This window comes from Equus quagga, chromosome 16, assembly GCF_021613505.1.
Source record: "Equus quagga isolate Etosha38 chromosome 16, UCLA_HA_Equagga_1.0, whole genome shotgun sequence".
NCBI lineage: Eukaryota > Metazoa > Chordata > Mammalia > Perissodactyla > Equidae > Equus > Equus quagga.
In genome coordinates this window covers 64,754,561-64,782,318 of record NC_060282.1, presented here as the reverse complement: position 1 = coordinate 64,782,318, position 27,758 = coordinate 64,754,561, and the positions used below count along the sequence as shown (strand labels likewise).

The 27,758-nt window shown below is 47.0% G+C and overlaps 1 protein-coding gene and 1 long non-coding RNA gene across 5 annotated transcripts; one reads left to right on the top strand and one right to left on the bottom strand.

Annotated features, from left to right (window-relative positions):
• Positions 1-238: 238 nt before the first annotated feature.
• LOC124227750 (uncharacterized) lies at positions 239-3,711 on the top strand. Its single transcript, XR_006885534.1, has 3 exons — positions 239-375; positions 2,428-2,489; positions 3,595-3,711. It is a non-coding gene; the product is annotated as an uncharacterized LOC124227750 (long non-coding RNA).
• On the bottom strand, positions 318-27,624 carry VXN (vexin). Of its 4 annotated transcripts, XM_046641636.1 has the most exons (7): positions 27,492-27,617; positions 23,117-23,172; positions 15,546-15,696; positions 11,695-11,756; positions 11,500-11,566; positions 8,786-8,877; positions 370-1,047 (listed from the first exon to the last, which is right to left on the bottom strand). In XM_046641636.1, the coding sequence occupies exons 1-7, from the start codon at positions 27,556-27,558 to the stop codon at positions 853-855; spliced, it is 690 nt and encodes a 229-aa protein (XP_046497592.1). In that variant the 5' UTR covers positions 27,559-27,617; the 3' UTR covers positions 370-852. The 4 variants fall into 4 exon arrangements, with proteins under 4 accessions (XP_046497594.1, XP_046497592.1, XP_046497596.1 ...); XM_046641638.1 differs by lacking the exon at positions 11,500-11,566 and having other exon boundaries at positions 318-1,047; positions 27,492-27,601; XM_046641639.1 differs by lacking the exons at positions 370-1,047; positions 11,500-11,566 and adding an exon at positions 4,523-6,945 and having other exon boundaries at positions 27,492-27,573.
• Positions 27,625-27,758: the final 134 nt, after the last annotated feature.

The window sequence follows — 27,758 nt, the reverse complement described above, 5'->3', positions numbered from 1 at the left end:
AGTCTACCACACCCCAGCTGGAGGGCCCAGGAAGATGTGCTACCTGTGGCTTCAGGTAGCCCCTGGCACACAGCCCTGCGTCCCTGGGGTGTGTTTATTCAGTTTCAAACGCAGGGATGGTTTTCTGCCCTTCCTCTCCTCAGGCTGAAGGAGCAGGGAATAAACAGCCAGAACATCCAGGCACCCCTTCTCCTCCCTGCTTGCTACTTCCTTCCCCAATCCCCACCTCTCCCACGTCCTGAGGAAGAACAAAGCTGCAGATGGGCAAAATGAAACAGGACCAGGCCGAGCGGTTTCACAACAGCACCCAGCTCCCAGCGGCGGCCGAGGCTGCCTGCTGACGCCGAGAGCTGGCCAGCGCCCTAGGGAGCAGAGGTGACCAACAGCTTTGCCTTTGTTCTGGATTCTTTACGTTGTGGCAAGAGGGCAGGACCCTGGAGCTGAAAAGCCCCCCATGCCCTAGCTCTCTCCCTTGGGGCGGGGCTCCTCCGCAGCAGGAGGAAAGGTCCACCCCGCTCCCGCCTGCTCTAAACCGGCCACCTGCTCCTTCCGCGGGGCAGTGCCTCTCGGGGGTTTTTCGTGACAGACTGAGTCGGCCGGGTTGTTTGGGGATGTGGGGTTTGTGTGTGAGACTGGGCAGCCTGCTTTCCCGATGAGGTCACTGTTCCCTGAGTTATTACCTTGCTTTCCTTGGCCTGAGCAAGCGGCAGGAATGCTTTGGAGCTGTGTTTGTTTGTGAAACATCGAGTCCCTGCCTGGTTACACCCACGCGGGCCAGCTTGCCTCCAGACCTCGATCCCTCAGCAGTTCTTCAGTCTGTAGTCCTGTGGGCACCCGCGTCCGCTACCTGCCTCAGAACAAAAGGGCCAGAGCCCGGCCGAGGCAGGGTGGGCAGGGGCCAGCTTCCCTCCTCGCGGCTGGAGCATGCGGGCAGGACCTGTGGTCTCCGGGCCAGCGTACTTTGTACATTTCATCTGAGGGCTGGTTCTGCTGGTAGGGAATGTGGGCAGGAGGCCAGTGGAGTATTTGGCAGCGGGCAGGCAGCTCCTGGATAGGGAAAGCCGTTTGAATTCCCAGTGAAGTCAAAGGAGGGGTCTCCTCCCTCTGCTTCCTGCCTGTGAGCGCAGGGCTGTTGGCCTGCACTGACCTGGCTGGGCGTGCGGCCACCTCAGACTGCAGGCGCTGGCCCCACAGGCCACACCCCGGGGGCAGCAGGTAGCCTGGGGCCTGGTCAGCCTGGAGCCCCTGATCCCAGCCACTGACAGGCCTGGCCCCAGGAGTCTGGCCCAGGGCTCTGAAAACGACTCTATTTTTGGTCCCTGACTAGCTCTTCAGCCCCTACACTGTCTTGAGCTTCCTGAGTCACTTCTCCCCACTCCCAGCTCCACTGCTTTCTGAATGGAGTGGATTATCATATCACCATATGTTAGAAGGGCGATTCACAATTTACAAAGCCTTTTATGCACCAGCTCCCTTCTGATCTTTCATCGGCCTGTAGGTCCACCAGCCAGGTGATTTGACCCATGTTTCACAGATGACAATGGAGGATCAAAAAAACTCAAACAGCTGGACCAATGAGACACACACAATACACACGCACACACACTCACAGGCACACCGCAAGTCAGTGTAGGGTTGAGTCTTAGACCCAGTCTTCCTGCCTTGAGTCTGGTGCTCATCCCCACCACCCTACACGTCCAGGTGTCACAGTGTCGGGTACTGGTGAGTGGGACCCTGCAGGACCACCTGTGGTGGCCGTTTCCTTTCTCCTTCATGGAGCATGTTTGCTTCTGCGGAGTATTGCACTTTGAACCCAAGGAATTTAAAATGCTGGTGGGGGATAAGCAGGACTCTAGACAAAGTGAAGAAAGTAGCCTGAATTTGCTTTCCCTTTGGGCCCTTTCAACTCTCCCTTTCCTCAGCATTTCACCCTACCTCCTGGTCCCTAAGAAAATCTCTCCATTCCTTCACTCACCTACTCTAAGGCGTAAATGACTGATAACAGTTTAAAGGGTTACCTCTCCAAACCTTATAGCCCACCTTACAATTATGTGGTCTATGTCTCAACTTATAAGACAGGCACGTTCCAATGCATTGTCTCCAGGAGGAAAGGACAAATTTTTAACAACTGGTGTAGCATAGGCAGAAGACCAATGAGAACAAAGGCCGGCCATAGCACTGAGTGGGTCCTGAAGGCCTCCCTACCCCCCCATAGTGCCAGGCATTACCCACAGCTGCTGATCCATGGGGCGGTCTGCAAGAATCCCTGGGGAGGGGCTGGGCCGGGCTGAGGGCCGCTTCAGGGAGCTCTGGGCATTGGCCATTACAGACACTCTGAAAGCACTCCGACATTTTCACACATGCACCGCCATACTGGCGCGTACCGGTTGCATGTTGATGCCAATTATTTCGTTTCATCTTTTCTAGGACATTTGGAGGAAGATACTACATTTTCTTTTCAACTTCTGAGAAAACAGAGTCTCCACGAGGTTCAACAGCTTCTCAAGCTCTCCTAGCTGATGAGTTTCTGGCAGTTGGGAAAGTTCAGAGCATGGGGTTCCCAAGACGGGGGGTCCTGTGTGGGCAGAGGATACTGTGAGGGCTCAGGCCCCACTAGAGGTCAAGGAGCAGGGTGTGGGGAAATGAACAGGAAAAAAAGGGGTGTGTGTCTGTTTATGCTGATTGGAAGGATGGCTGGGCTGGGGGTGGGCAGACACTAAGAACAAGCCTGCCCTCACCATCATTTTGCTGTGGCCAGGACTAGTCCCGAGTGAAACAAAGAAGTTATTTCCACTGTTTGCAGTGCCTCTTGCCCTATAGCTGAATGTTGTCCCCCGGAGAATGTGATCACACTTGGAACACTGGCTGTGGCACTTGATTTTAGAAATAGCTGTGTCTTGTTCATCAGGGGCTGCTGATTAACTCCTGATGGCCTCCCGCACACCCTCCCCACAAAATTTCTGGGCTGGGTAGAATCTGAGGTCTGCGGAGTCCGATATGAGCAAAGGCCGGTTGATGTTGAAGGTGGCGGGGTGGGGGGGGTCTCTCCCTGAAGAGTGTTGGCCCAAGTGGCCAAAGTGAAGGAAACTCAATTTGCTCTTCTGTGGTTGGAGTCCGCAACGTTGGTCAGCACTTGCTCAGAATTCCAGGTACCCCGATTTGGGGCTGTGCAGGATCCAGATCCCCCTGTCCTTTCTGGAAAAGTCTAGGCCCCTCTGAGGCTGACAGGCAAAGGCCTGGCTGTTTGCCCCTGGGGAAGAGGGTTTAGCCTCATGCAACCTGTGCTCCAGGGGGCCAGCCCCGGACTTCTGAGGTCTCCAGGAAGGTGAGGGGTGTGGGAAGGGCCTGTAATGGGAGACGATGTGAGCCTCTCTACTTGTCTCCCCCACAGACCCCAACGAGGGGCTGGGACCCAGGTTGGCACAGGCCCAGCCGCCCTGTCCATGAACGAGTCACGTGTCAAGTTCCTTCTGCTGCCAGTCTCTTGGCAGCACACACCTTTTCCCAACCTACATGCTCCCTCCCAACAAAGGATATTAATAGGTGTGAGTCTTGTCCCACATCCAAAGTGACCAAAAAAAATTTTTTTTCTAGGCACGTGGTCTGGTCTGCAGAGTGAGATTTCTCTCCCTGTGCACTGTGGCAATGCATTCACCACAAACCTCTCAACAGAGGCTGACATTCTTATAAGAAGTTAAAAACGAAATGCAATTCTAATCCTTAGGAGAGTCATCTTTTTGTCTGTGTTTTTCCTTGCTTGTCTCTAGGTCTCTGCCAATTTAGAGTCAGAGACAATATGTCACATGATTCCTTTTAAAGTTGGGCTCTGGCTGCTGCTGCTGTTCCTACCCACTGCCCATCTGCCTGCTCTGAAGGCAACCCAAGGATGGGGCAGGGTGGGGGACTGCCACAGAGAGCACACAGTAAGAACTGAAATATTTGACTGGACTTGGTCCTAACAGAGGCAAGTTTATTACCCTAAATGTCCTGGAAACCTTGTTGCCTCTGGCTCGAGAAGACTCCAGGCTCCGTCATTCCCGGAGAGCCGTCTGCAGCTAGCCTTGGCGTCCCTCTGCAAGTGGCTGTAACGTGAGTCACGGGGGCAGTCTCCAGTGAGGCTGAACATGAGGTGGGTACAGAGGAGAAAGGCTGCACCTCCCCCAGCTTCGGGGCTGAGAGGCCAGCAGGCTGGGCATGGCCAATGGGCCCCCTGGGGTTTCTCGTGGGGCTGAGGGGTCAAGCATCAGCAGGGAGGAGAGGGAGCTCAGAGAGGACAGGTCATGCCAGGCCAGGCCCTGTGAGAAATGGCTCTGGTGTGGACTGCTGGGCAGACCCATAATATCAAAACCAGATATTGCCTTAGGATGGAAAGAACACGCTGGGTTCTTTCTCACAATCCTTTTCATTTAGGTAAAGGAGCAATGAGGTCCAGATGCACAATTCTTTCCCTTTGTGAAAGCCTTCTCACACTCAATGAGGGAGCCTCAGGCACACTCTTGCGGTGGTTTATTAATGTCACGAACAAAGCGTACTTTATGTTTATTTGAATTGGCCAATCAAAATGTTCTATACAAAGCAAACTTCATCATGAAACATTTAAATTAAAAATAAATTAGTTCCATTCTACAGAAATCTCCAGCTGCCATATACAAATAAAGAATGTCAGTTATAAATTAAATAAGTTAAAATAAATAATCTTAGGATACTCCGATAGGTCCAGCATATATCATCTGTTTGCTCCCTAACTTTGCTCTGGGCCCTGCTATCTGTACTATGTAAGACTATTAGACGGTCCAGTGAGACGAGGCCCTCACTGAAGGAACACTTGACGCCCAAGTCTCCAAATCATGTTCTGATGTGAGGATTGGGTGTTCAGAGTTAAAACAACTGTTGAAGGGCAGAGATCAGCAGGGTGAGAGCCCAGAAGCCTGGTCCTCTTATCCCCCCATGCCTTCTTACGTTCACCTGGAGATATGGAAACAGGCAACTTAGCAAAAAAGCAACACGTGGCCACAGAGCAGCAGCATATGACTAACAGTTGAGTCGGAGACCAGTAATGCAGCCAAGTTCTTCTTTGCACCAAGACATGGCAATTTCCAACCTAGTCTTAGATTAAATTTCACCATGGAGTCTCCAGTTATTAAATTGGTTGGATTAATTTAAGCTTCTGAATTAGAAAACAAGCCTTCTGGGCAGAATTGAGGCTACAGATGACAAATACAAAGGCGCATGCCACTCATCCCCTCCACAAACAGGCATTACTAGTTGATCCCTCAGGCCTGTATCTCAGATTCCATCTCCACACGGCACTCCAGGCAGCCTCTGCCAAGCAACCGTGTTTAGCATTTGAGATGAAAATTATTTCCTAACCTTGATCTTTCTCTATATTCTGAACTATACTGTGTGAGAGAGTAAATATAACAAGGGCATTGAAGCCTGATGCCCATATGGGTTATGTGTCTTCAGACTAATTGTTTAACCACTTTAAACTGTTGTCTATTAAATGGGTAAGACCACCTAACTCAGTTGTTAGAAAGATTGGGACAATGTATGTAAAGTGCTCAGTGTCATGCCTGGCACATAGTAGGCATTTAATAAACAGTAGCTATCATTACCATATTGTCATTGTAAGGCTACTGATGTTGACAATGGAATTTATGATGACATTTCCATTGAAAGAGGAAAGCATAATATTATACATTAGGTTGAACCATATGAATTTGACAACCAATTGTTTTTGACTTACAAAAACAGCAATTTCTTCTGGTTCAACCAAATACATAATGATGTATTTTATTCAAGTCACTTACTTGTTCCAACTTTATCAAATTCTTCCCTTCAAAGATTTCCCCCAGAGACATACTCCTACCCCTCCAAACCTTCGTCGAATCCCTGCTAGAGTAAGCAAAGCAAGGAGTCTGTAAGGAAGTTGAGGACCCGGTATCTCGTTCCACTGTCTGGTATCTAGTCACATGACCTCTTAAGGCCTTGGCTTCCCCATCTGAAGATAGGGAATAATTGTGCTTTCTTTAATAGGGACTTTTTGAAAATAAGAGATAGTGGAAGGGAAAGCACTTCTGGAAGTTAAAATCATTATACCAAAATAAGGTGGTATTAATTCCACTAGACTATGCCACTTCAGAAAACATTAGCATACAACATTCAATTTTTAATCATGTTTTTCTACAGAAAAGCTGCATGTAAAAGAATCGAGAATTCATGCAATCATGCCAAATGAATAAAACTGACCTTAACAATACTCTCAAGGGGATATTAGAACTGCTAAGTAAACATATAGTGCTTTGTCATTAAAAACCAGACCTCCTGAAGATGAAATAAATGTGATAACAGAATAGTAAGTGCCTCAAACATCAAGCTCTTCCATTTATGCCAGAAATCACACACATTAGAACGACTCACAAGGAAGACTGAGGAATTGCCTGCTTCCTTCCTTGGAGGTTTTTAAAATGGGCCAAGTTTGATTTTGGTGTGGTTTTGCTTATAGATAGGGATATAAACTTTATGACCTCCCAAGTCACTTTCAGACCAATGGCTTTATCGATTCTAAGAAGGTACAGTTTCTTTCGCCTTCGAGGGAAGTTCCTACCCTGCATCCTAAGCCAGGGTGATTGGTTAAGAAGGGAGGATGATGTGTTTGGACCAGCTACTAGCAGAGGTGAATGTGGCTCAGCTCCAATCTGGAAGTTTTCTCCCTTTGTGCAGTGAACTTTGCCCAACGCCAGGCACCTGGAGGGTCACCTTTAGTCGGCTTCAAAGGCGCTGTTGGTAGCTCCCACATATTCAGACTTCTTCTTGTGCCTTGTCCACATTTTCCGGAGGATGCTGGGGACACCGCAGGAGGCACTTCCTGTCAGCGGCAGGGAGGCTTCTGCTCCCTGGGGAAGGGTTGGATACTCCTCAGTCATCTTCTTGAGATGTCTGGATCTATAGAAAAGCCAGGGATGGGTGGGGAGGCAGTCACTTCATTGAGCCAGACTTTTAATTTTTGCCCTTGAGAAGAGTAGCCAGACTTCTCACTCCAACTCTGCTCACACATCCTGTGAGCAGGCTGGAGGGTCACTGTTGGGACCCTCGCAGGAATGACGCCCTGGGGGATCCTCACATGGGTGAAGGAAGGAGGTGGCTCTGGGTGCACTGGTTCATGGATCTCAAGTTCTGCTCTTGTCCCAAGTTCTCTTTTACCGCCTCTCCCACCTTTACATGAACAATCTTGCTGGAAAGGGCAGATGTCCCAAAGCATCAGCTACTGAAAGAACATGAGCTCTGGGACTGAATCCTGCTCCGCAGCTACTGTGTGACCTCAGCAAGTGACTTAATCTCGACCAGCCTCAGTTCCCTCATGTGCAAAATGGGGATAATTTCAACTAGTTCACAGGGCATTTGTGAAGAGGAAAATGAGATAATAAAGCCTCCAGCAATAAATGTTCATTTTTCTCCTCATTTGTTCCCTAGTGAAAGAGATGGCCTTCCTTTTCAATAGCCAGGGTCCAGGAACAAATTGAAATGAGAATGCCTGAACTTAGAGACAAAGGAACCATTTAGAACCCTTCGCAACACAGTGATGTGGATCAGAAAGGTTGACCTCTATTGAGGCACAGTAAGTTTTTGCTGGCTTGCTCAGCAGTCAGCAACAGCTATTGCTGCTCAGAACAATTTGCTACTAGAACTTAATACAATCTAAGCGATTTTCTTACTTTTCTCCAATTAGGTTCCAACATATTGAGTGACTTTGCTTTTATACTTCTTTCTACATGACTTTCTCTTATCTAGAAGGGCTTCACACTGGTGTATTCCTCCCTGTACTCTCACAGTTTTCAAGCTGTGCACCACTTGGGTTGATATTCTAGCCCGTGGTCCTGCACATGTGCATAGCTGACATGTTCCCAAGTAGTGTCTTTCCAATTACTAGATTGTAAGTTTCTTGAAAAATGATAGCAACAGTTAGTGCTAAGCTCCTCACACATGATCTCATTCAATTCTCACAACCACCCATCAAGAGGGGTACTATTATCATCCTCATGTTTTGGTTTTGTTTTTAAATAAATGAGGACATGGAGGTCTGAATAACTTGCCTCAAGTCATAGCTATCAGTGGCAGTGCCAGGCAAGCAAGAGATCTGAGTAAAGAGCCCAGAGCCTTCCTCACCTCCTAAACCACTTTCCTGCTAGCTGCAGTATGGAGGGTGGTGGCAGAGGAACAAAGGCACATGCTGAATTGAGTCTGAGACTCTTGCCTGCCATCTTCTCAGTGCAACATGGAAGGCAATGAGGGGGTCGCTGGGCGATTATCCACTCCTGCTGCTCTAGCTGCTGGTTCTGGACCAGAATGAACAGCAACATGGGGCTTATAAATTTGGTTTGAAACTTTTCTGTCTTAAGCAGTTCCGTACCTTTGGGGAGGGATCCTTAACCTAATTCATGAGGCATCTCTGACACCAGTGTGGGAGGCTCTGAATAAGGCCTGTGATTACATTTATCTAATTAACCAAAACCCCTCCCAAATGACACTTCTCCAAGTCTAAAGAGTGGTGTTAACGAAGTGGAAACCATCAGAAACACTTCAGCCTAATCCTAGGGAAACAGCTGATGAGGCGCGCCAGGGACCCAGGATTATTGCCCTCATTAAAAGGTAATTTACAGCTGGCATGGATTTTATTTTAGCATCTTGAGAGTCTGTAAACCAGGCCACCTGTTACTCTTCTGCCGCAGGACCAGAGCAGGCAGGGAGCCCCGCAGGCGGCAGGGCTGGGAGGCACAGCACTTACCCTCTTGTCAGAACAGCTCCATTCTCTGGGCCTGTGGCTGCCACCTCCAGGACGGTGGGGGCTTTCACTGAGATCCGGGCCACCGGAGGAATCTGGGTGGTGGGGAAGGGGAAGGGAATATGAGCTGTAGCCATGTTCCCAACTCTGGCACTGACTGGAGCCATTTGAAAGGGGGATGGCTAAATGGAACCACCCCCAACCTAGGGCAACAGTCCTTACGCTTCGGCGGGCACCAGCCTCCTCTGCAGGGCTTGTTAACACAGTGCTGGGCCCACCCCAGTTTCTGATTCAGTAGTTCTGGTGTGGGCCTGAGAATGTGCATTTCTAACAAGTTCTGAGGTGCTGCTAGTCCCGGGACCCCACTTTGACAACCACCAACCTAGAGAAACTTGAAACAGAGCAACTCAATCTGAGAACACACCCCCACTATCTGTGTCCACTTTGTCATCGAATCCTGCAGATTCTTGCTTGGAAATACTGCCTAGATTAGTGCCATCCTCTCCATTTCCTCTGCTGCAACCTTCAGGGCCAGTCACCGGGACCTCCGTGTTTCTGACCAGACCCGCCACATTTCCTAGGCCTTCCTGGACTCGAGCACTGCAGGGCCTCCCCACTGCAGGGCAGGCAGAAGCCAACTGCAGCCTGCTCTTCAAGGCCCTTCAAACCCAGACTCTTCCTCATCTATGCAGCTCCACCCCTATGCAGTACACCCCACGTGTACCAACAGTTCCAGTCCCAGCAGGCCTGTTCCTGCCCTTCCTAATGCTCACGCACAACTCCGCATCTTCACTCAGCTTTTCCTTCACTCTCCACATTGAGCCTCATTTCTGCTTGCCCTTCAAGGCCACTTCTTACAGGAAGCCTTCCCTAAGGCTGGTGGCCAAAGTTGATTTTTCTCTGTCCTCACGTCCCCACTGCACTGATTACCTGTGTGACATCCCACCAGTTCTATCTTTTTCAGTTTTCTACTTGTTTCCTGTTTGTCCAGTCTCTGAGTCCCCAGGAGGCTGTGTGCTGTGTGGCAGGGACTGGGATTAACCCCTTTCGTGGTCCTCCTCAGCTCTCCTAAAGGAGGTGGTGAGTGCTCAAGAAAACATGGGCTGAATTGAAAAGTAACCGATGGCCTAACCAGGGCTGAGTCCAGGGTTTGCTCAGTCCATAGACACATGTTATGCTTTGTTTCTCTGCCCCAAGTCCCACTGAAGGTTTAAGGTCACCACATTCCTGGAATTGCTGGGAAATTCCAGGTCAAGGACACCATGATTCACCACCCCCTTCTCTCTCGAGCTGGCCAAAGGTTGTGGGCAGAGCTACTGTGCCACCTTGTGGCCTCTTGGGAGCTCTCCCTCCCCATTGTGCCAAGGGCCCCAGGAACATACAGCCCCTCCTTCTCCACTGTCCTTAGTCTGATCTCCAGTGCATTTCAGCCTTGAATCAGATTTAGCCGTGTGAGCTCTGCACTGCCGTAACAGGCCACCGATGAGCTGCAGGACCCCAGCCCCACCGTCTCAGGCCCAGGCCCAGAGGAAGGGGCAGTCAAGCTGCCTCTTTGTCCTCCGCATTATTATTGGCCCTTCCTGTGTAACCGTGTCCCCATCACCACCCTATCCCATCACAACTTTGGCCTCCCGGCTGCAGCTACCTCTCTGCCAACAGCACTGAGCCCAGCCCAGGGCCCGGGGGCAGGTAATCCAAGGCTGTGAGCTGTCCTCTTCCCCTTAGCTTTAGTCTTCCTCTGGGCTCAGCTGAGGGCAGCTGTTTGAGCTGTCACAGCCCGACAACCTCCACTCTGTGGAAGTGGCCCAGCCATCTTCAGTTTCCCCTGAGTACTAGGTTGGGGCAAGGGGCTCCTGACAAAACAGCCTGACCCATGCCTGCCCCATATGTGGTTTTCCTAATACACCTAAATGAGATACTTGGATTAGATTTCCTACTCAGACCAGGAGTGAAGTGCTCAGATCTCTGTCCGACTTGTCCCATAAGGACGAAGAGACTGGCCCAGACAATCCTGGGTCTCTTCTAGTTCTCACATGGCACAGTTGATGAATCCTGAGAGCTGATGTTCACAGAGCTCAGGATGCTCGAGCCCATCTCACCTCCATCCATGACTCCACCCCTACCATGCTAACCCGGAGGGTACCCATATTCATGCCCAGAAGATGGAGATGTATTTTTGTCAGGGTGATGCTGAGCTAGACCGGACATGTGCCACCTGAGCCCCCTTCAGGGAGGAATACGCTGCCCAGCTGCAGGAAGACAAGCAGCAGAGGGCCTCATCTAAGGTCACGCACTCCTGGGGCAGCCCACATGCTGTGCAGAACAAGGAGGAAACATAAAGCTTGGCCATTTGGGTCCAACTTGGGGCCCCCTGGATGGGCAACACTTACCCCGGAGCTCCCACCAGGAGGTGTCAGGCCTGCCGGGTGGTTCAGCGTTCCCTGTGCCCAAGTCTGCCTCCCTTCTCCTGTCACAGGTATTGATCCCTAATACACATCTCAAACCCCAAACCTCCACGCCTGCTCCAGGTGCAGTGCCCTCAGAGGTGTCCCGTCCTGAGATGACTGGTGTTTTGGGTTTTCACAATGCTTGAGACCCTGGCATCTCTTTATCCCTGTAGCTGTCCCAGGAAATTAGTCAGGTATTTCCACCTGGCAGAGGCCTACCATGGAAACCACTTATTGCTCCCCATGTTTGAAATGTTTGCTAGGTAATACCTTCTTCTGTTTGCCTAAGAGCTGAACTTCTGGCCGGAGAGAGCAGCAGCCAGGGGCGTGCCACAAGCTGATGGAGAGAAAGGGGAAAGAACCCTCAGGCCTGGAACAAAGGACACTGAGTCTCTCTTCATGGCCCAGTCGGGGCAAGAAGTTTAAAGCACAACAGATACAACTAGCCAGGCTTATTGTACTTACCAAAGATTTTCCATATGCTCTACTGCCACACAGATTTGCAGATTTGGGTTCAGAAATCCCCACTGCAAAGTTGAACAGAGGAGACGTTACCCAGGGGCTCTGTGTTCTACGTCTCCCTGGTTCAGCATCAATTATCTCGTTAGCTAATCAATCACAAGCCGGGAATTTCTAAAAGGCTTTGTACCAAGCAGCAAACTCAGGCAGTAGGGTCAGGCAAGGGGGCAACCGTCAAGGGTCACTTGCATGCCTAGCTCTCTTCCAGCGGCCAGAACTAAGGTCTCACAAGAGCACGTGTGTGGAAGCATTTAGCACCGTGTCCGTGCACAGTTGGTGCTCAGAGAATGTGCCCTCAGCTCCTCTTCCCTTCCTAAGGCCCCAGATCACAAGAGGTTATCAGGAGTTAAGTCTTCACAGCTGGGATCAATTACCCAACCAGGACACCTCTCTAGGAAGATGAGCCGAGAAGTCCTGCCTGGGGGCGGGGGGAAGTAGAGCCTCAGAACATGGAAGGACTGGAGTCTGTCAGCGTCCTGAGACCCCAGCCACGTGAGATAGATGAACATGAGAACCTCTTGCTATGCCTTTATTCCTGAGGCCCGACCTACTTCTCAGTAATTTCTACCCTGAAGCCTGCAGCTTCTGAGAATCCAGGTGTTGAGCTGAGGCAGCAGCAATAGGTGGGGGAAGTTAGCTTTCAACATGGTCCTCTCCTGGGGCAGATGTTCCAGAATGAGCCCCATCCTATCACATTACAGCACATCGAAATGCAACACTCCCACTCCCTGGAAAAAATCTCAATGCCAAGATAATAAAAAATGACAAGACTATCAAGATCAACCATAATGTGCAATGCTCTGGCATAAGTAACAGCTCATATTTCAGTATCTACTGTGTGTCAGGCACCGTGCTGAGTGAAAAACACGAATACAGTTTCATTCAATCCTCACCTAACATGATACCTACCTGTTAGGTATCATGATAGTCACTACTTTCTAGATGAGGAAACCAGGGCTTTAGAGAAACACGACAATTAAAATGAAGCCAGGTAAGGACAATCTAGGGAATGGCAAACTGACCTCTTTGGTGAACTTTCAGGGTTGGGGAACTTGACTGAGGGACCCCCCCTAACCCAGTCTGGGAGGACTTTGCCAGGTGGAAAGAGACAGGGAGGGCAATCCATAGAGGGAGCGGTGTCAGCGAAGGAAACAGAATATAATATAGTAGTCAGAGAATTCCACTGCGGCTCAGGGTTGCTCTGTGTATGGACAGAAGATGGTCCCAGGGAGGTCAGCAGAGGATGGGTCTTGGACGGCCTTGGACATGGTCTGGAGGGTGGTCAGGGGTGGGGAGGACACAGTGTTAAAAGAGTGATAGCAGAGGCAGATTTCTGCTTTAGAAGACCCCTCCCGTAGCCTTGTCGAGAAAGGGGGACTGGTGGCTGAGGGCCAGGGTTGGCTGCAACACAGAAGATGAAGGGAGTCTGAGCCCAGGGCCTGAGGTAGGTACCAGGAAGGAGAGACGAGACATAGCTAGGAGCTGACGCTGTCAGTGCTAATGTGTGAAGTGGTGGGTGGAGTGTGGTTGGGGCAGGACAAGGGAGTGTTAGGGAAAACATCCCAGTGGCTTGCTGGAAAGATGGATGGAGGCCTCAGCAGAGAAAGGAACAGAAGTTTGAAGGAGGAAGATGAGTTCCCTTTGAACAAATTGATTCTGAGGTGCCCAGGGACAACTTGGTGGAGAGATTCTGCAGGCAGCCCCTTCTCCCAGGCCCAGGAGGGGGGCTGTCCCCTTTCCAGGCACTGAAGGCCCACCTGCTCAAGGCTCATGGTGAGACTTTCTCAGCCGGGCCTCTGCCTTCAGAGTCCCTGCAATTTCCAAGATTCCTCGGAGAATCTTTCTCCCACATGGGAAGACTACAATATCCGGGAGCCTTCTCCTATAGCTCAGAAAAGAAACAAGTCCCCAGATCTGAGACCCCTGGAGACACACGCCCTTCTGACAGGAGGATGGAAGACTCGATGCCAGGCCTTTCGTGTGGAGAGCTCTGGGGTCTAGCTTTGACTCAGAAACCCTCCTGCTGTCCCACCCCCTCTGGAATCTATCAGATTGGGGAAGCTGAAGAAATTGAATCAATGCCCAGCTCAATCGTTTTTTTTTAAACCTGACTAGCACATTCCCTGCATGAGCTGACTGTCACATGTTGGGCAGATTCTCTCCATTTCATAACTTACTGTTCTCCTCTTTCAGAACAAAAGACTGCCTTGAGCAATCCAGGCTTCTACAAGCTACTTCGAAAGGGAAGAAAGTGGCCCCTAATACTAGACAGTAGGGAAGACATTATTCTCCCAGGGGGAAGAGGCATTAGCTAGGAAATCAGGAGACCCAAGATTTAATCTCAGTTCCATTACTAATGAGCAGTGTGACCTTGGATAGGTCAAATAGTGTCTATGGTTTCAGTTTCCTCTTCTGTAAATCAGCAGGGGGTGGTTGCCAGCAAGTTCTCAGGAGATTCTGCTGCTCTGGGGACCCCACTTTGAGAAACACCCATTAGATCATCTCTAAATCCCTGCTAATCAATATGTTGTCCTCAGACCAACATCATTAGCATCATTTGGAAGCTAATTAGAAACAAAACCTGGGGCCCTACTCAGTCCCATTGAATTAGAATCTGCATAAAAACAAGATATCCAGGTGAACCTTCTGCACATTAAAATTTGAGAAACATGGCTCTAAATTCACTTTATGATTCTGAAGCGAAGATATTCTTTCTACACACACATGCACCCACCCACCTGCCTATATATACACACAGAAAAATTCATCTCTTCTTAATTTGCAAGGCAGATTGTGGTTTTCCTAATGCTTTCACTCTACGTACATATGTGTATATGTAATCACTTAACTAGAGAATATAGCTTGATTTATGTATTCTTATAAAGAGGATCGTAAAACCAGGTTAGGGCGTTAGCGATCATAAGACATCTTAGAGATCCAGTCTGGCATCTATGAAGCAGCAAAGAGAAGCTGGATGGATGAAAAGACATAATAGAGTCTTATTTCAGCTCTTGTAACACAAAATTAACACCAAAAAAGCTTTGAGAAGGACATCCCAGACTTGCCATTGTGTATTTTTGGAATTAAAATATGAATAACTTTAGGCTGTGGGCATAACAGAAATAAAGTAAACCAGCAATTAAAGGCAAAATACCAGCACAGACTTCAGCAGGCTGGATGCAGACTCCTGTTTAACTGCTTGGGGTGGAAGCCATTTTCAAAAATAATGTTGAAGGTAAGACTATGTTTCCAGTTTTCAAAACAAATTTGTCCCTAAATTCTTTTCATAGATTGTTGAAATAGGCTAAGTCATTCAAGTTTAAAATGGTGAGATTTTAAGAGGGCATAACTAACACACACGGCTGTAAAATAAATAATGTTGGCTTCTTTTGCTTCATGAGTCATGTCTACACTGGCTTTCTCTTCCCCAGAACAGAATGATTTTCCTCTCTTCCTGAATCCGGCAGGGCTTCCTGTGGAGCAAGATGGTAGATGAAAGCATCTTTGCTCCTTACCCACACCCAGAAGCGAGTGTTTTACACGTGAAGGTGTTTTTATGGTGCTGCTGTAGGTGCGGCCCAAGAGCAGGTGCATTCAGAGGAGGAACAGCATGGACCTGGGAAAAGCCGTAGTCCCCACGCCACAGGTGCTGCGCTCGCCTGGCGTGATGGAGGACGCCTGGGAGGACCACAACACGGGGGGACAAAACACACGCGAGGACGCACACTGCGGCTGCTGCTCTACATGCGTCACTGCCCCCCCAGGGCGGGTCCCCGGCCTCGGCCGGACGCACGTACCGGGTCTGGCCGGGGTCTTCGCCGGCTGGGCGCCGGGCGGCCGCGCGGTCTGCAGCCGGCCCGACCTGCGGCCCTCGGCGTCCCGGCGGTCGCTGCGGTGCGGCAGCAGCTCCAGGGCCCGGGGCGTGTGGAGGTCCGACTCGATCACCACCTGCCGGGAGGAGGAAGGACAGTCAGCTTGTTCTCCCCCGGATCCCAGGACCCACGGCGAAGCCCAGGCCGGCAGCTTTGCAGGTGGACGTCGTGCTGGCAAGGAATGATCAGAGCCTCCTTCCTCCGGCGAGTGCTAGGGACAGTGAGAAAACCTGGGTAAACTGGCCTGAATCAGTTAACTGTTTTATTTAACTTCAGCGTCTCAGATGGTGCCATGGTGCAGGAAATGAGGGTTCTGGGGTTTCTTCACGAGCAGTCCCTTCACAGAGTCAGGAGCCTGGGCCATGAGGCCAAAAATCCGGGCTAGTCACCTGCTCTGTGGCCTGATGTACTTTGACAACAGGACAGGCTATTTGAGATATGGACAGTCCTGGAAATCGGCATGTGACAGTCTTTGCAGCCATGTGGATGCCCTTGTTCATGCAGAGGGAATACCTAGGGAGAGGACTCCGGGCCCAACTGATTCCCAGGTTTTAAAAAGAAAGAGGCTGCTGGCAAGACAGAGCACGCACACTTCCCCTCCCCCCTACAGAATGCCTAGGGCGGAGGTCCGGGAGGAGCTGGGAGATGGATTTCCACAGGGGTGGTTCAGTAAGTGGAGATCTCCTGAACCAGAACAGGGTGAGAAATGCTGAGGCCTTTTTGGTAATGGTCACCTGCTGAATAGTTATTCTGAGAAGTCCATTAAGGGGAAATACCCCTTTAATCAGAGCCCACCAAAAAGGGCCTTAAAGCTTATAATAAAAAAGCTTAAATCATTGTAATAATTTAAATGTAAAAACGTGAGACAAATATTGTATTTTATCTTACGACCAAGAGGGATGAAGGGAATTTTAGCAGTCTTTGCTGCATATCCTGCATGTTTCTATACATATCCAGGACACGGGGGTCTTCATTCTGAATGTCTTCACTCCCCCACAGCTGTGGGAACCTCCAACGTTACATGGCAGCTGCCCTGAGGTTGGCATTCACTGGCTCGCTCCTTCCTTCTGCAGAAATCCTGCAAAGGCACATTCTGTGCCAGATCCTGGGCACACAGCGCATCTGTGAGTGAGGTGGCCCCATCTCAGCCCTTACCATCTGGCTTCTGACAGATCCCTCTCAGTTGTCTGAATATAACAATTGTATTACTTTTGGAGGATGCTGAAGCGAAAAAGACTGATTGTGTGTGTGTGTGTGTGTGAGGAAGATTGACCCTGAGCTAATACCTGTGCCAATCTTCCTCTATTTTATGTGGGATGCCTTCAAGCATGGCTTGATGAGCGGCACTCAGTCTCCGCCCAGCATCCAAACTGGCAAACCTTGGGCTGCTGAAGTGGAGCGTGTGAACTTAACCACTACGACACTGGGCTGGCCCCAAGACTGAATTTTTAAATATCGTAATGGGGTGATACTTCAACTGAGTGGAGAAAAATTGGACCTTAATAAATATTGTTGTCAGGCCCTGGGGGAAATAGATCCCTGTCCACACTTCTCATACCAAAATGAATACTAGAGCAAAGATGCATGTTAAAAAAACCAAAAAACAAACTCTAGAATAGAATATGGCTCAATATAACATGTGTTACATATAATGGGGAATTATCCTTATGGACGTAGAACTCTTACAAATCAATAAAGAGGAAGAACAATAGAAAAATGGGGCAAAAAACATGATTCAGCAATTGACGGTAGAAATACAAATGGCTAGTAAACATGAAAAGACACTGAACAATTGTAATTAAATAAATGCAAATTAAAATAAGAATTGGTCAATGATGAAGCAGTTAACTCATTTGGGTTCAGGCAGACCTGAGTTCAAACCCCAATTTTAACTCTTGGTGGTTACGTGGAAAGGGCATATTCTGTCTGCCTGGCTGTTTGGGGGCAGCGTAAACGCCTGTCGTTAGTAGAGATTTTCGTAGCACAGCTTGCTGTTTTTCTTCATGCCACATATTTATCTACAGCATCTGAGAGCGGTTCATGTCTCCCACAGAGGAAAATAAGAGGAGCTGTCACTCTGCTTCAGCTCACCACAGGTAGTCCTTTGCTTAGAAAATTAAGAGCCCAAATTTGGTCTTTTCTGGGTTAGGAAATTCACTCTTCTTAGGCCCATTTTAGGACCCAGACTCATTCATTCTTTGGGGAAAACTGATAATTCAGGAACGTGTAGGATTTGTCCCCTTTCTCCTCAGGGCCCTGCAGAAGGAGGTGTTTCTGTTTTCAGCACGCCTTCAGCGAGGCTCGGGGCAGCACCCGTCCACCCCGCGCCAGCCGTGAGACGCAGCCGTGGGTGGTGTGGCACTCAGCTCCCTGCACATGCGTCCCCTCTGCTCTCTGCCTTTCCTTCCTTCCTCTTAGCACTGCACTCTGCATGCTGCTGCGAGGCCACCAGAATACTTGAACTTCCTGGATTAGTGGAAATTTGGAGCCCCGTTCCCCTGGACACGTGTGCTGTTTGGTCTAAGGGCCCTCCCCTGGAATGTGAGTCTTCAGGTTGAACAGGAAAGACCTGAGTCTCATGACTTGACACTCATAGTAGTGTCTTTGCTGTTGACCTCCCATCACAGGTATTCCTGATTTTATCTTCATTCTCTCAGCATTCCTCTAAGGGAGGAGGAGCGAGGACTGGTGTGTTTTCAGACCCACTTTGTAGAAGGAGAAAGTGAGGCAGGATGTGAAAGCCTGAGTCGTCCCTGGGGGAGACCTAGCATTTTCTCCTCTGAATGGGAAGCAAGTGCTCCTTTCAGGAATGAGAAGCGCCACCTCTGCAACCCCTTCTCTGCACTTGGAGGCAGACAGGAGAAGAGAATGGGAAGGGAGAGAGTGGAGTGGCATTAGCTGCTCAGCCTCGGCTGGGTTTAGGAGGTTTGCTGGGCTGGAGATGAGGCTGCTTAGTTCCCAGGTCATGACTTAGGGCCCACTGCCTCTTCAGGGTGTATTCTCCAGTCCCCCAATGGATGCCAATAGCAAGAAAGGGAAGAGGAGAGGGACCCATCTCAGGAGATTTCCCTCTCATAGCTGCCCTTCTACTTGGTTCTTATTTCCCACAATAACAGAGGCTCTGAGAGGGCTCCAGAGCAGTGCGTTAGGCCCACACCAGGGGGTGGACAGCTGAATGGATAGTTGTGGCCTCCTGAGAGCCTGGTTTATTTTCTGGTCTGTAGGACACAGTCTGGGCTTGCTGCTGCTGCTGGTCTTAAAACAAACTGGCCTGAGAGTAGGCTCTTTAGCATCCTGAGTACAGGGATAAGATTGGGGAACTGAGGGGGTAGAGGGGTGGATATTAACAGGGAGAGAGAAGGAGAGACAAGGGTTTAATGTTGGATTTTTCTTTCCTAGGTCAGCAAACTGCCTGCTGAAAGCAGGGGAATGTACTAGTCAACAAGCTTTACTACAGTAAATTGAGGCTTCCCTGCTGGTCTTAGGTCAGTGACGGGAAGAACGGAGGACATGGGCTAGCACACAAGCCCCAGGATTCCATCCACTGATGCCTTCAGTTCACACTTGTTTGTTTGCCAGCCTAGGGGGCTGGTAGGGAGTTAGAAAGACAGGGGAGACAGAGGGGATGGAGAAGCATCATGATTTTGGGCTAATGGGATCCGTAGCAATGTTCTAGCCCAACTCCCTAATTTTACACATAGGGAAACTGAGGCCAAGAGAGGCTATTTGTCTTCAAGGTCACAGAGCTATAAGGGGCAGAGCCAGGATGAGAACCACGGTTTCATGATTCCTAAATGAGTGCTCTTTGTAAGACCCACAGAAATGCCTACATCCAGATAAGGATCTTCAAGTGTAATTGATTGCTCAGTGCATTTTGACGAATCAGATGACCGGACAAATCCCTCCTCCACAAGGCTGCAGTCTGGGGAGAATGTGACATTTACAGTCTCATTTCTCTATCTTTCCTGATGACGGCCCTGCTGCTTATTAGGAAGGGGCTCTGAAGCACAGTGGCAGTGGCTCCGTTGTACTGGGAGGCCTAACCGACCTGCACCTTAGAGTGAATTTATTCCTTTGAGCTACTCTTAGGATGTTGGTGGCATCAGGATGATCAGGATGTCAATAAAATTGCCTAACAATCCAAGACTGGGGAGACCAGAGAGACTGTCTAGAGAAGGAACATTGTGTGGCTGCCCTGGGTTCAGAAGAAAACATAACTTAGGAAGAGTCCAGAGAGGGAGGAAACTGGGACACTAAGCATGATTCAGAGAGGACAGAGATATTTGTAATGGTAGCCCAGGGAGGGAGAATAGACACAAATAAGAATTTCAGGACAAAGAAAGTTGTAAACATTGGTACATTAGAGCAGTTACAAAATATGAATAATTTTCTTGGGAATTTAAAGGGAAGCCAAGGGCCAGTTGAATGAGGAAACAAGAAATCAGAGACAATTCTTTGTTTTTTGGACTCAGTTTCCCCATCTTAGGTGGACTAAGGGACCTTTCCTGTCTGTTCTAATTTGAATGTTCTGTATGGCTGGGGCTGAATTTTACAAGCAAAGGATGAGTCAGGCTGTTAGAGGAAATCAGACATTCAGAGGAAAGCTCAAAGGCCAGAGGGCGTTTTTAAGGCTCTGGCTTGGGCTTTATTAAGTTGTCTGGAGGAGGATTGCATATTTGAAGACAAGACCCTAGCTTTTGATTTTTTTTTTTGGATCAAAAGCAATTTTTATATGTATTCATAGACTTGAGTCATTTTTCTTCTCTGAGTAAAACTACTTTTGAAAGGGAAAGTTCCACAGTGCCTGGCTCACGTTGATTGGATATTCCAGGAGGTTGTGCCCCCGTTTTGGTGGTTCTGTGTCTCATGCCCATGTGGCTTCACCTCCACCATTGAGAATAGTCTCCTTTGTTTAGGTCCTGAATCTCCTGGGAAGTTTCTTCCCTAGAACCCTATTTAACTACTAGAAAGTATAATGATTTGGTTTGCACTTTAAAACCTTTTGTAACCACCATCTGTCCTTATAAAGCCAGTAGGTATTGGTGTAAGGGGTGATTCAAACAGGAACCTTGTTTAAGGCTGGAAATTCAAGGCAAGAACTCAGTTAAGAACTAAATATTCCAATTCCAGGGGATCTTCCCTGAGTCAGGAATGATTTGTGGCTCCTTCGAATCCAGAGTGATGCCGAATTCAGACTGAAAGGTCTGTTGTGAAACTTTTCTTAAACTTTACCTACAAACAACCCTTTCTATTTCCATTTTTGGTAACACCCACTGCTCCTTGAAAGTTGGGAGCATTTTCCTTCTAGACTGTGGGCTTAAGTTTTCAGGGACCACAAAAGATGGGAATCTCTTGCCCCACAACAGAGAAATTTTCCATCCATTAAAAGCCCTTTGCTTTCTTAATATGTGAAATATTCTCAAAAGTCACTAAAAATAGGGGCATACAATTGACAGAAAAATGGGCAAAAGACTTGAGTGAGGAACCTGTTGGGAAAAAATATAAAAATCTATGAAAAGATGAATAATAATATTAATAATTCAAGAAATGCAAATTAAAACAGTAAGATATTTTCACCTATAAGATTGTCATGGATTAACAACATTGGCACCATATACTAATGGCTCAGAAGTTTGGTTTAAGGTACTTTAAAACACAGTTGCTACAAGTTTTTCAATGTTCATATCTTTTGAGCATTTTCATTTTTTAAATTGAGGAATAATTGACATAAAACATTGTGTAAATTTAAGAAGTACGACGTGTTGATTTGATAACACAGCATTTTCATATCTATGAATTTATCCTCAAAAACATTTGCATAAGAGCATAAAAAAATGTTGAAGAATATTTCTTGTGGCATTGTTTTAGTAGAAAAAAATGGAGAAACCTCTTTATTGATGATTTGGTTACATAATTTAGAAAACTTCAGATTTTGTTTGGGTTGAAAAGTATAGTGTATTCATACAGTGGCATACTCTGCAGCCTCTATAAGGTGTAGGGGATATCTATATTTATTCACTGGCATGTAAAGATGTTAAAGATTTATTGTTTCGTGAAAAAAACAAATTGCAAAACAGTGTGTTACTGAGCAATAAAGCATAATAATTATATGTTAGTGTATGGGAAATTTTCACTTAAAAAAACACCAGTACTTACTGAATGCTCAGTATGTGTCAGGCTCTGCACCAAGCACTTTACATGTATTAAATCATTTGCTCCTTCCAATGGTTCTTGAGATATGTGCTCTTGTCATCCCCGTTTTAAAGCTAAGGAAGCTGAGTCCCAGAATGGTTCGGCATCTTGCCCAAGGTCACAGAGCTAGAAATGGATAGAACTGGGACAGAAGCCCAGGCAGTTTGACTCTAAGTCTGCATGCCTAACACTCTGTCCTACAGCTTCTCAGGACCTTCCAATGCTATAGTTTGTATTTTTGTAATGTTTCAAATTTTATAATGGGCATATACTGCTTTGGGAATTTTAAAAACACTAAATGTATATAAAAACAATGACTAAAACCCCATCTCACTCTCAGGACACTTAAAATTTTCTTTTTTAAATGGAGAATACGCTTTTAAAAATGGAAATACTTAGAAAATCAAAATGATGTTCTACGAAAAATTGTGACAGATATGCTAGAAACTCCAGTATAACCAAGAAGAAACAATTAGCAGTTGAAATAAGACTTTTAAAGTGCAAAGATGTATTGACAGCTTTATATAAAGAAAGCTGTAAGTAAAACGAGAAATTCATAGCATGATTAGGCTCTAAAGACATGTAAACTAGTTTTAAGGTAATGTATATGCTTATTAAAGTACCAAAAGATAATACTGAAAAATGAAAGCTAGTGTTGGTGAGGTAAATGGAAAAGCATTGCGGGAAGTCTGGCAATTGTTCAGAATTCCTGGTAATGTGTGACAAACTGTAAACAGAAATCATTTTTTAAAAATCACTATTATTTTCCACATCTAGCACAGTGTCTCTTACACGCAGTAGGAATGCAAATATTTGATGAATGGATGGATGGGTGGAACTGTTCTAATCCTTTTACTTGTTAATTCTACTTTGAGGCCTATGCACCACGGAATTAATCCAAAAGTATAGTATTTTGTACAAATAAATTCATTGCACTGCTATTTATAATAGTGAAAAAATGGAATATTGCAAATGCCAAAAATAGGAGAATACCTAGGCCAGGGATGAAATACCCACATCGTGGATTCTGTTTAAATAAGAAAAAAATGTGTATATGAAATGAGATTTACACTTTGCGTCTGGGGAGAATGACAGAATAGGGGGATCCCATTCAAAGCTGTTTGTTGTCTGGTTGACGTTTGTCATTTACTTTGGTTAAGTGGAGGATGGAGAATGCAACAGCGACAACTTGGGATCTAGAAAACCTTCCCGGTTTTTGAGAGCAGGGGAGAGACAGTGAAGAAGCTAGATATTGCTTTTTTAATGAAAGTCAATCAAAGGGATCAAAATGGAAGTTTCCTTACATTCTTGGTCAAGAGGTGTTGAGAGCTTTTGACTCTTCTTCTGGCTGGACTGGACACTGGAAAGAGAGAGAAAAGAATGGTTTTAGAGAACACTGTGAGGCTGATGTAGCTACAGTAACAATACCGAGAGGATTCGCACCTGGAGTGGGGCAGGGGCACAGAGGAGGGGGAATGGGAAGAAGAGGCAGATTGCAATTTTGATTTTAGATGTTATTTTGTTGAGTGCACCAGAGCTCATAGCAGCATTATTCACAATAGCCAAAAGGTGGACACAACCCAAATGCCCATCAGTGGCAGAATGGGTAAACAAAAAGCGGTATATACGTACAATGGAATATTATTCAGCCTTAAAAAGGAATGAAAGTCTGATACATGCTACAACATGGAGAAACTTTGAAAACATTAAGCTAAGTGAAGTAAGCCAGACATGAAAGGACAAATATTATATGAGTCCGCTTATGAGATACCCAGAGTAGTCAAATTCATAGCGACAGAAAGTAGAGTAGAGGTTACCAGGGGCTGGGGGAAGAAGGGAATGGGGAGTCGTTATTTCATGGGTACAGAGTTTCTGTTAGGGGTGATGAAAAAATTCTGGAAATGGACAGTCATGGTGGTTGCCAAACAATGTGAATGTGCTTAATGCCACAGAACTGTATACTTAAAAATGGCTAAATGGTAAATTTTATGTTGTGTATATTTTACTACAGTAAAAAAAGCTTAAAAATCAATGAAACATAAAAAAAAAACTTGCTTGGGAAAAGATGTGTTTTGTTGAAAATGGAGATACTCAGGCATCTCTTTTCCACACTGCTGCCAGAATGATTTACCAGGAACTGAAATCCCGCCGTGTCACCACCCTGCCTAGGATTGAAACGACTTCTTGTCGTCTATCAGATAAGGGATCAGATGAGGGCTGTGCTGTTATTCTCTGCAAAGCGCTTGCAGCCCTGAAACCAGGAGTGCAGCGTGCTGGTTAACAGCCAGGGCTGCCAGTTCCTTTCACTTGTGTGTGAATCCAAACTTGACCGCTTGCCAGTTACGTGACTGGGGCAGATTACTCACTCTCTTGAAGCCTCACTTTCCTCATCTGTAAGAACAGGGTAAAAATAGCACCTACCTCAGAGGGCTGTGGCAAGGATTACATGAACAAATCTTTATAAAGCCCTTGGCCCAGCACCTGGCAAAGGATAAGTTCCCAGGAATTAGCGGTGGTTATTCCGATTTTCCTCTTTCTCTGCAAGATGAGGGCAGGTGGAAGGAACAGGTGATAATGTCTAGAGCATTCCATTAGGATTTCTCTTTCTGGAGTTGTCTCCATTCCCCCCTGATGTTTTCCGATTCCCCTTGCTAACCCTCCCCGTTGTTGCTTTTCCCCAAGAGAATTATTTTGAATGCTGTGCTACTGTTTACCCTTTGAATTAAACCCGCTCTCGTGTAGCTCAGGAAATAACTTCTGGTACATCTTCTTGGTAAAACCACATCTTTTATCTTTTGCATTTACTGTGAATTGTGTCTATGAAATCTTTCCCTTAAATGGCTTATTTCCTCTCTAGAAAGTAAAAATACACATTTGTCCTCTATTACAGACTTGATCTATGTCCTGTGCCTTTAAAATATGTAAGAAACACAGTAACATTTGCTGTTGCCGTATTTTCATGAGATATTCAGATGGCTCAGCTAAAAAAATATATAGGTATTAGGTTACACCCAATACATGTTTGTATATGTGTGTGTTGGAAAGAGGGATATAAAACAACAATAATAAACGTAATAATAGTTCACATTGAGCTTGACCAGGCGATGGCTTGACTTATTTCATTCACTCCTCCCAGCAACTCGATGAAGCAGGTACTCTTCATCAACTCCATTTTATAGATGAGGAATCTGAGGCTTAGGGGGTCAAACAGTTGATGGTGGAAGAAGGCCTACACTCTTAACCGCTAGGCAACACTGCCCCTGTGCTGAACTTGGCCTCATAAAATGTTTTGGTCATTGCGCATTGAATAAACATGGCTGAACAGTAGCATCTGGGATAGGGCATACCAGGGAGGACCGTAATGCTCACGAGTTAAAGTCAAAGCTGCCTGTGTTTCTGCAGTTAGGGAAGGTGGGGATGCAATGGAGAGTTACCAGTCTCTCTCATCAGCAGTGACTCAAGAAGAACTAGCACCGTCTTCTCTCAGAGAGTCCTCTGTTTGATGGCTTTGGAGAAGGCAAGACATACAAGGAGGCGTACTTCTTCCATTTGCGGTCTAATATAAAATTGCAAATGCTCCTTTTCTAGAGAACAACTTCCTGAGCAGTGAAATGTCCATCAACGCTAATGAATACTTGGTTTAATACCAGGAGGTGGCCATGAATGAACATGGCAAGAAAGGAATATAGCTTAAATGTTTATCTTTGAACATATTCATTGCTCTCAATATGGAATAAAAATCGAAATCACTTTGTAAGTGATGTATTTAATGGTGCTTACCACATGCCAGGTACCGTTCTAGATGCTTTTTGTATTTATCTATATCTCATTTTTTCCCCCATAATTACCCTGGAAGGTAAGTTCTAGTTCTCCCTTTTACAAAAATAGAAACTCAGGCACAGAGAGGTTAATTAGTCTGCCCAAGGTCACACAGTACAGAAGTGGCAGCAGTCTCTTGACCACTATGCTCAGCAAATGGAGTCAAGGTCCTGTTTTGAATGATTTTATTCAGGTGAAGTTGCTCCTGAATTGCATACAAAGGTTTTAATTAAAAAGGGCCATTTGGCTTTGCACTTTTTTCTCCTTTTAAAAATTTTTAAAGGGAAAAAAATGACAGGAAATAGATATATTTTAACATTTTCATATTTGCTTCCGATTTGTTTCCTTCTCATATAAAATAAATTAAAAGTGAGAGGGTGAGTTTAGGTCCCTTTCTAGCCTCCCCTGAGTCCACTTCCCTCCCTCCCTAGGGCTCCTAAAATCACTCATTTTATCTGTGTCTTTCCAGCCTATGTTTTCATACTTTTCTGTGGACATGTATCCATAAGCAATATACAGTATTGTTTTGTATTTCCAAATTTAATAATTGTTATCCTACATATATAATTTTTCAGCCTGCTTTGTTTTCGCTCAACATTATGCTTTTGAGCTCTGTCTGTGTTCGTACACAGAGATCTAGTTCATCCCTGTTGACTACTGTGGAGTATTCCAGAGGATGATGACACCACACTTCGTCCCTTCCCCTCTTCAAGGACGCTTAGGTTATTTTCAATTTTGCCCTCCTAGAATCAATGCTACCGTGAGCATCCACGTGTAAGAGGATTTACCGGGAAGTGGAACCGCCGGGTCAGAGGGTCAGCTTTGACTTTCTAGGTACCTTTCAGAGTCTCCAGAGAGAGTTCCAACTCATACACGTGGGCAGACTCCTAGCTCTTTTTTTCTATCTGGCAGTGGATGTCTAAAGCTTAATTTATGTTCTGCGGGCTGTCTCTCTGTGGCCAGGCTGAGTCTCTCCCTTCCCCCCTGAGCAATGGCCCCGGCGGTGGCTGACACGGGAAGAAGAAAGGAATTGTTTGAACAGGAGGTCATAACACCAGCAAACATCCACCCCCCTTCATTCAAGTCTGACAATGAGAGCAGGGGCTAAGCCGGAGTCCTGGGCTCTCCCAGCAAGACAGGGGCTGCAGGGAGAGAAGAGAGGCAGCAGGAGAGAGGACCAAGCTTTGGAGAGGGCAAGGGAACTGTCCAGTAACCAGACACCTGGAGCTCTGACACAAAGCCCTTCCTGGGACTTGACACCATTCACCACCGAGCACAAGGACTTTCAAAGTCACACTTTTTGGCAGTACTAGTTCTAGGTTGAGTTTGGGGGCATGGCCCGGGGGTGGGTGTAGAGGCCACCCCCCAGGTCACAGCATTATATGACCACTTCACTAGCCTTCAGGCCACCGTGGGGGATATTTCTCCTGGCATTTCACAGCACAGTTAGAAATCATTCTTTGGAGCCAGCTGGTTCTCATTTCAGAACCCACCTGCTCACTGGAGAAGAGGAAAGAATCTATCTAGCTGCCCTGGGAATTTTGTTTTCATCTCTGTTTCCGCAAACAATGGCTTGCTGTCACTTTCCTCTGGCATGTTGGGTTGCCGGTATTGAGTTAAGTGGAGCAGGGGATATTTAACTGCCCTCATTTCCCCCTGGTTGGATTGTTTCTCCACGATTGATGTTTATCCACATGCCTCCTTCTAAGAAATAATAACAACAACAAATACCATCAAAACGGAGAACCCATCAGACCTCGGAGAGCGGAGGGTAAATCATAGTAAACCAGCACGTGATTGCCCTCACCCTCCTGCATACGGCGCCACGGCCAGGAAACATTCAAGGGCAATTTTACTCACCCTTGGAAGGAATCACAGTGGTGAAAACTTCTATATTTTCGTCACTGCAGCTGTAAATCTGATGCATCGTTTCAGCCTTCTCTCCCCAAAAGTGCGTGCGAACCGGAGGCCCCTCTCTGAACCCCTAGTCGCGAGGTTTCCTAATCCACTCTGGCTCCGGGATCATTGTGCAGGTCCACAAAAGACAGGCTGGGGCTGTGAGCTCATCTCATTCCAGAGTCTTCACTGCAACATTTTCTAATCCCATCTGTCTTTTCTTTTCTTTCT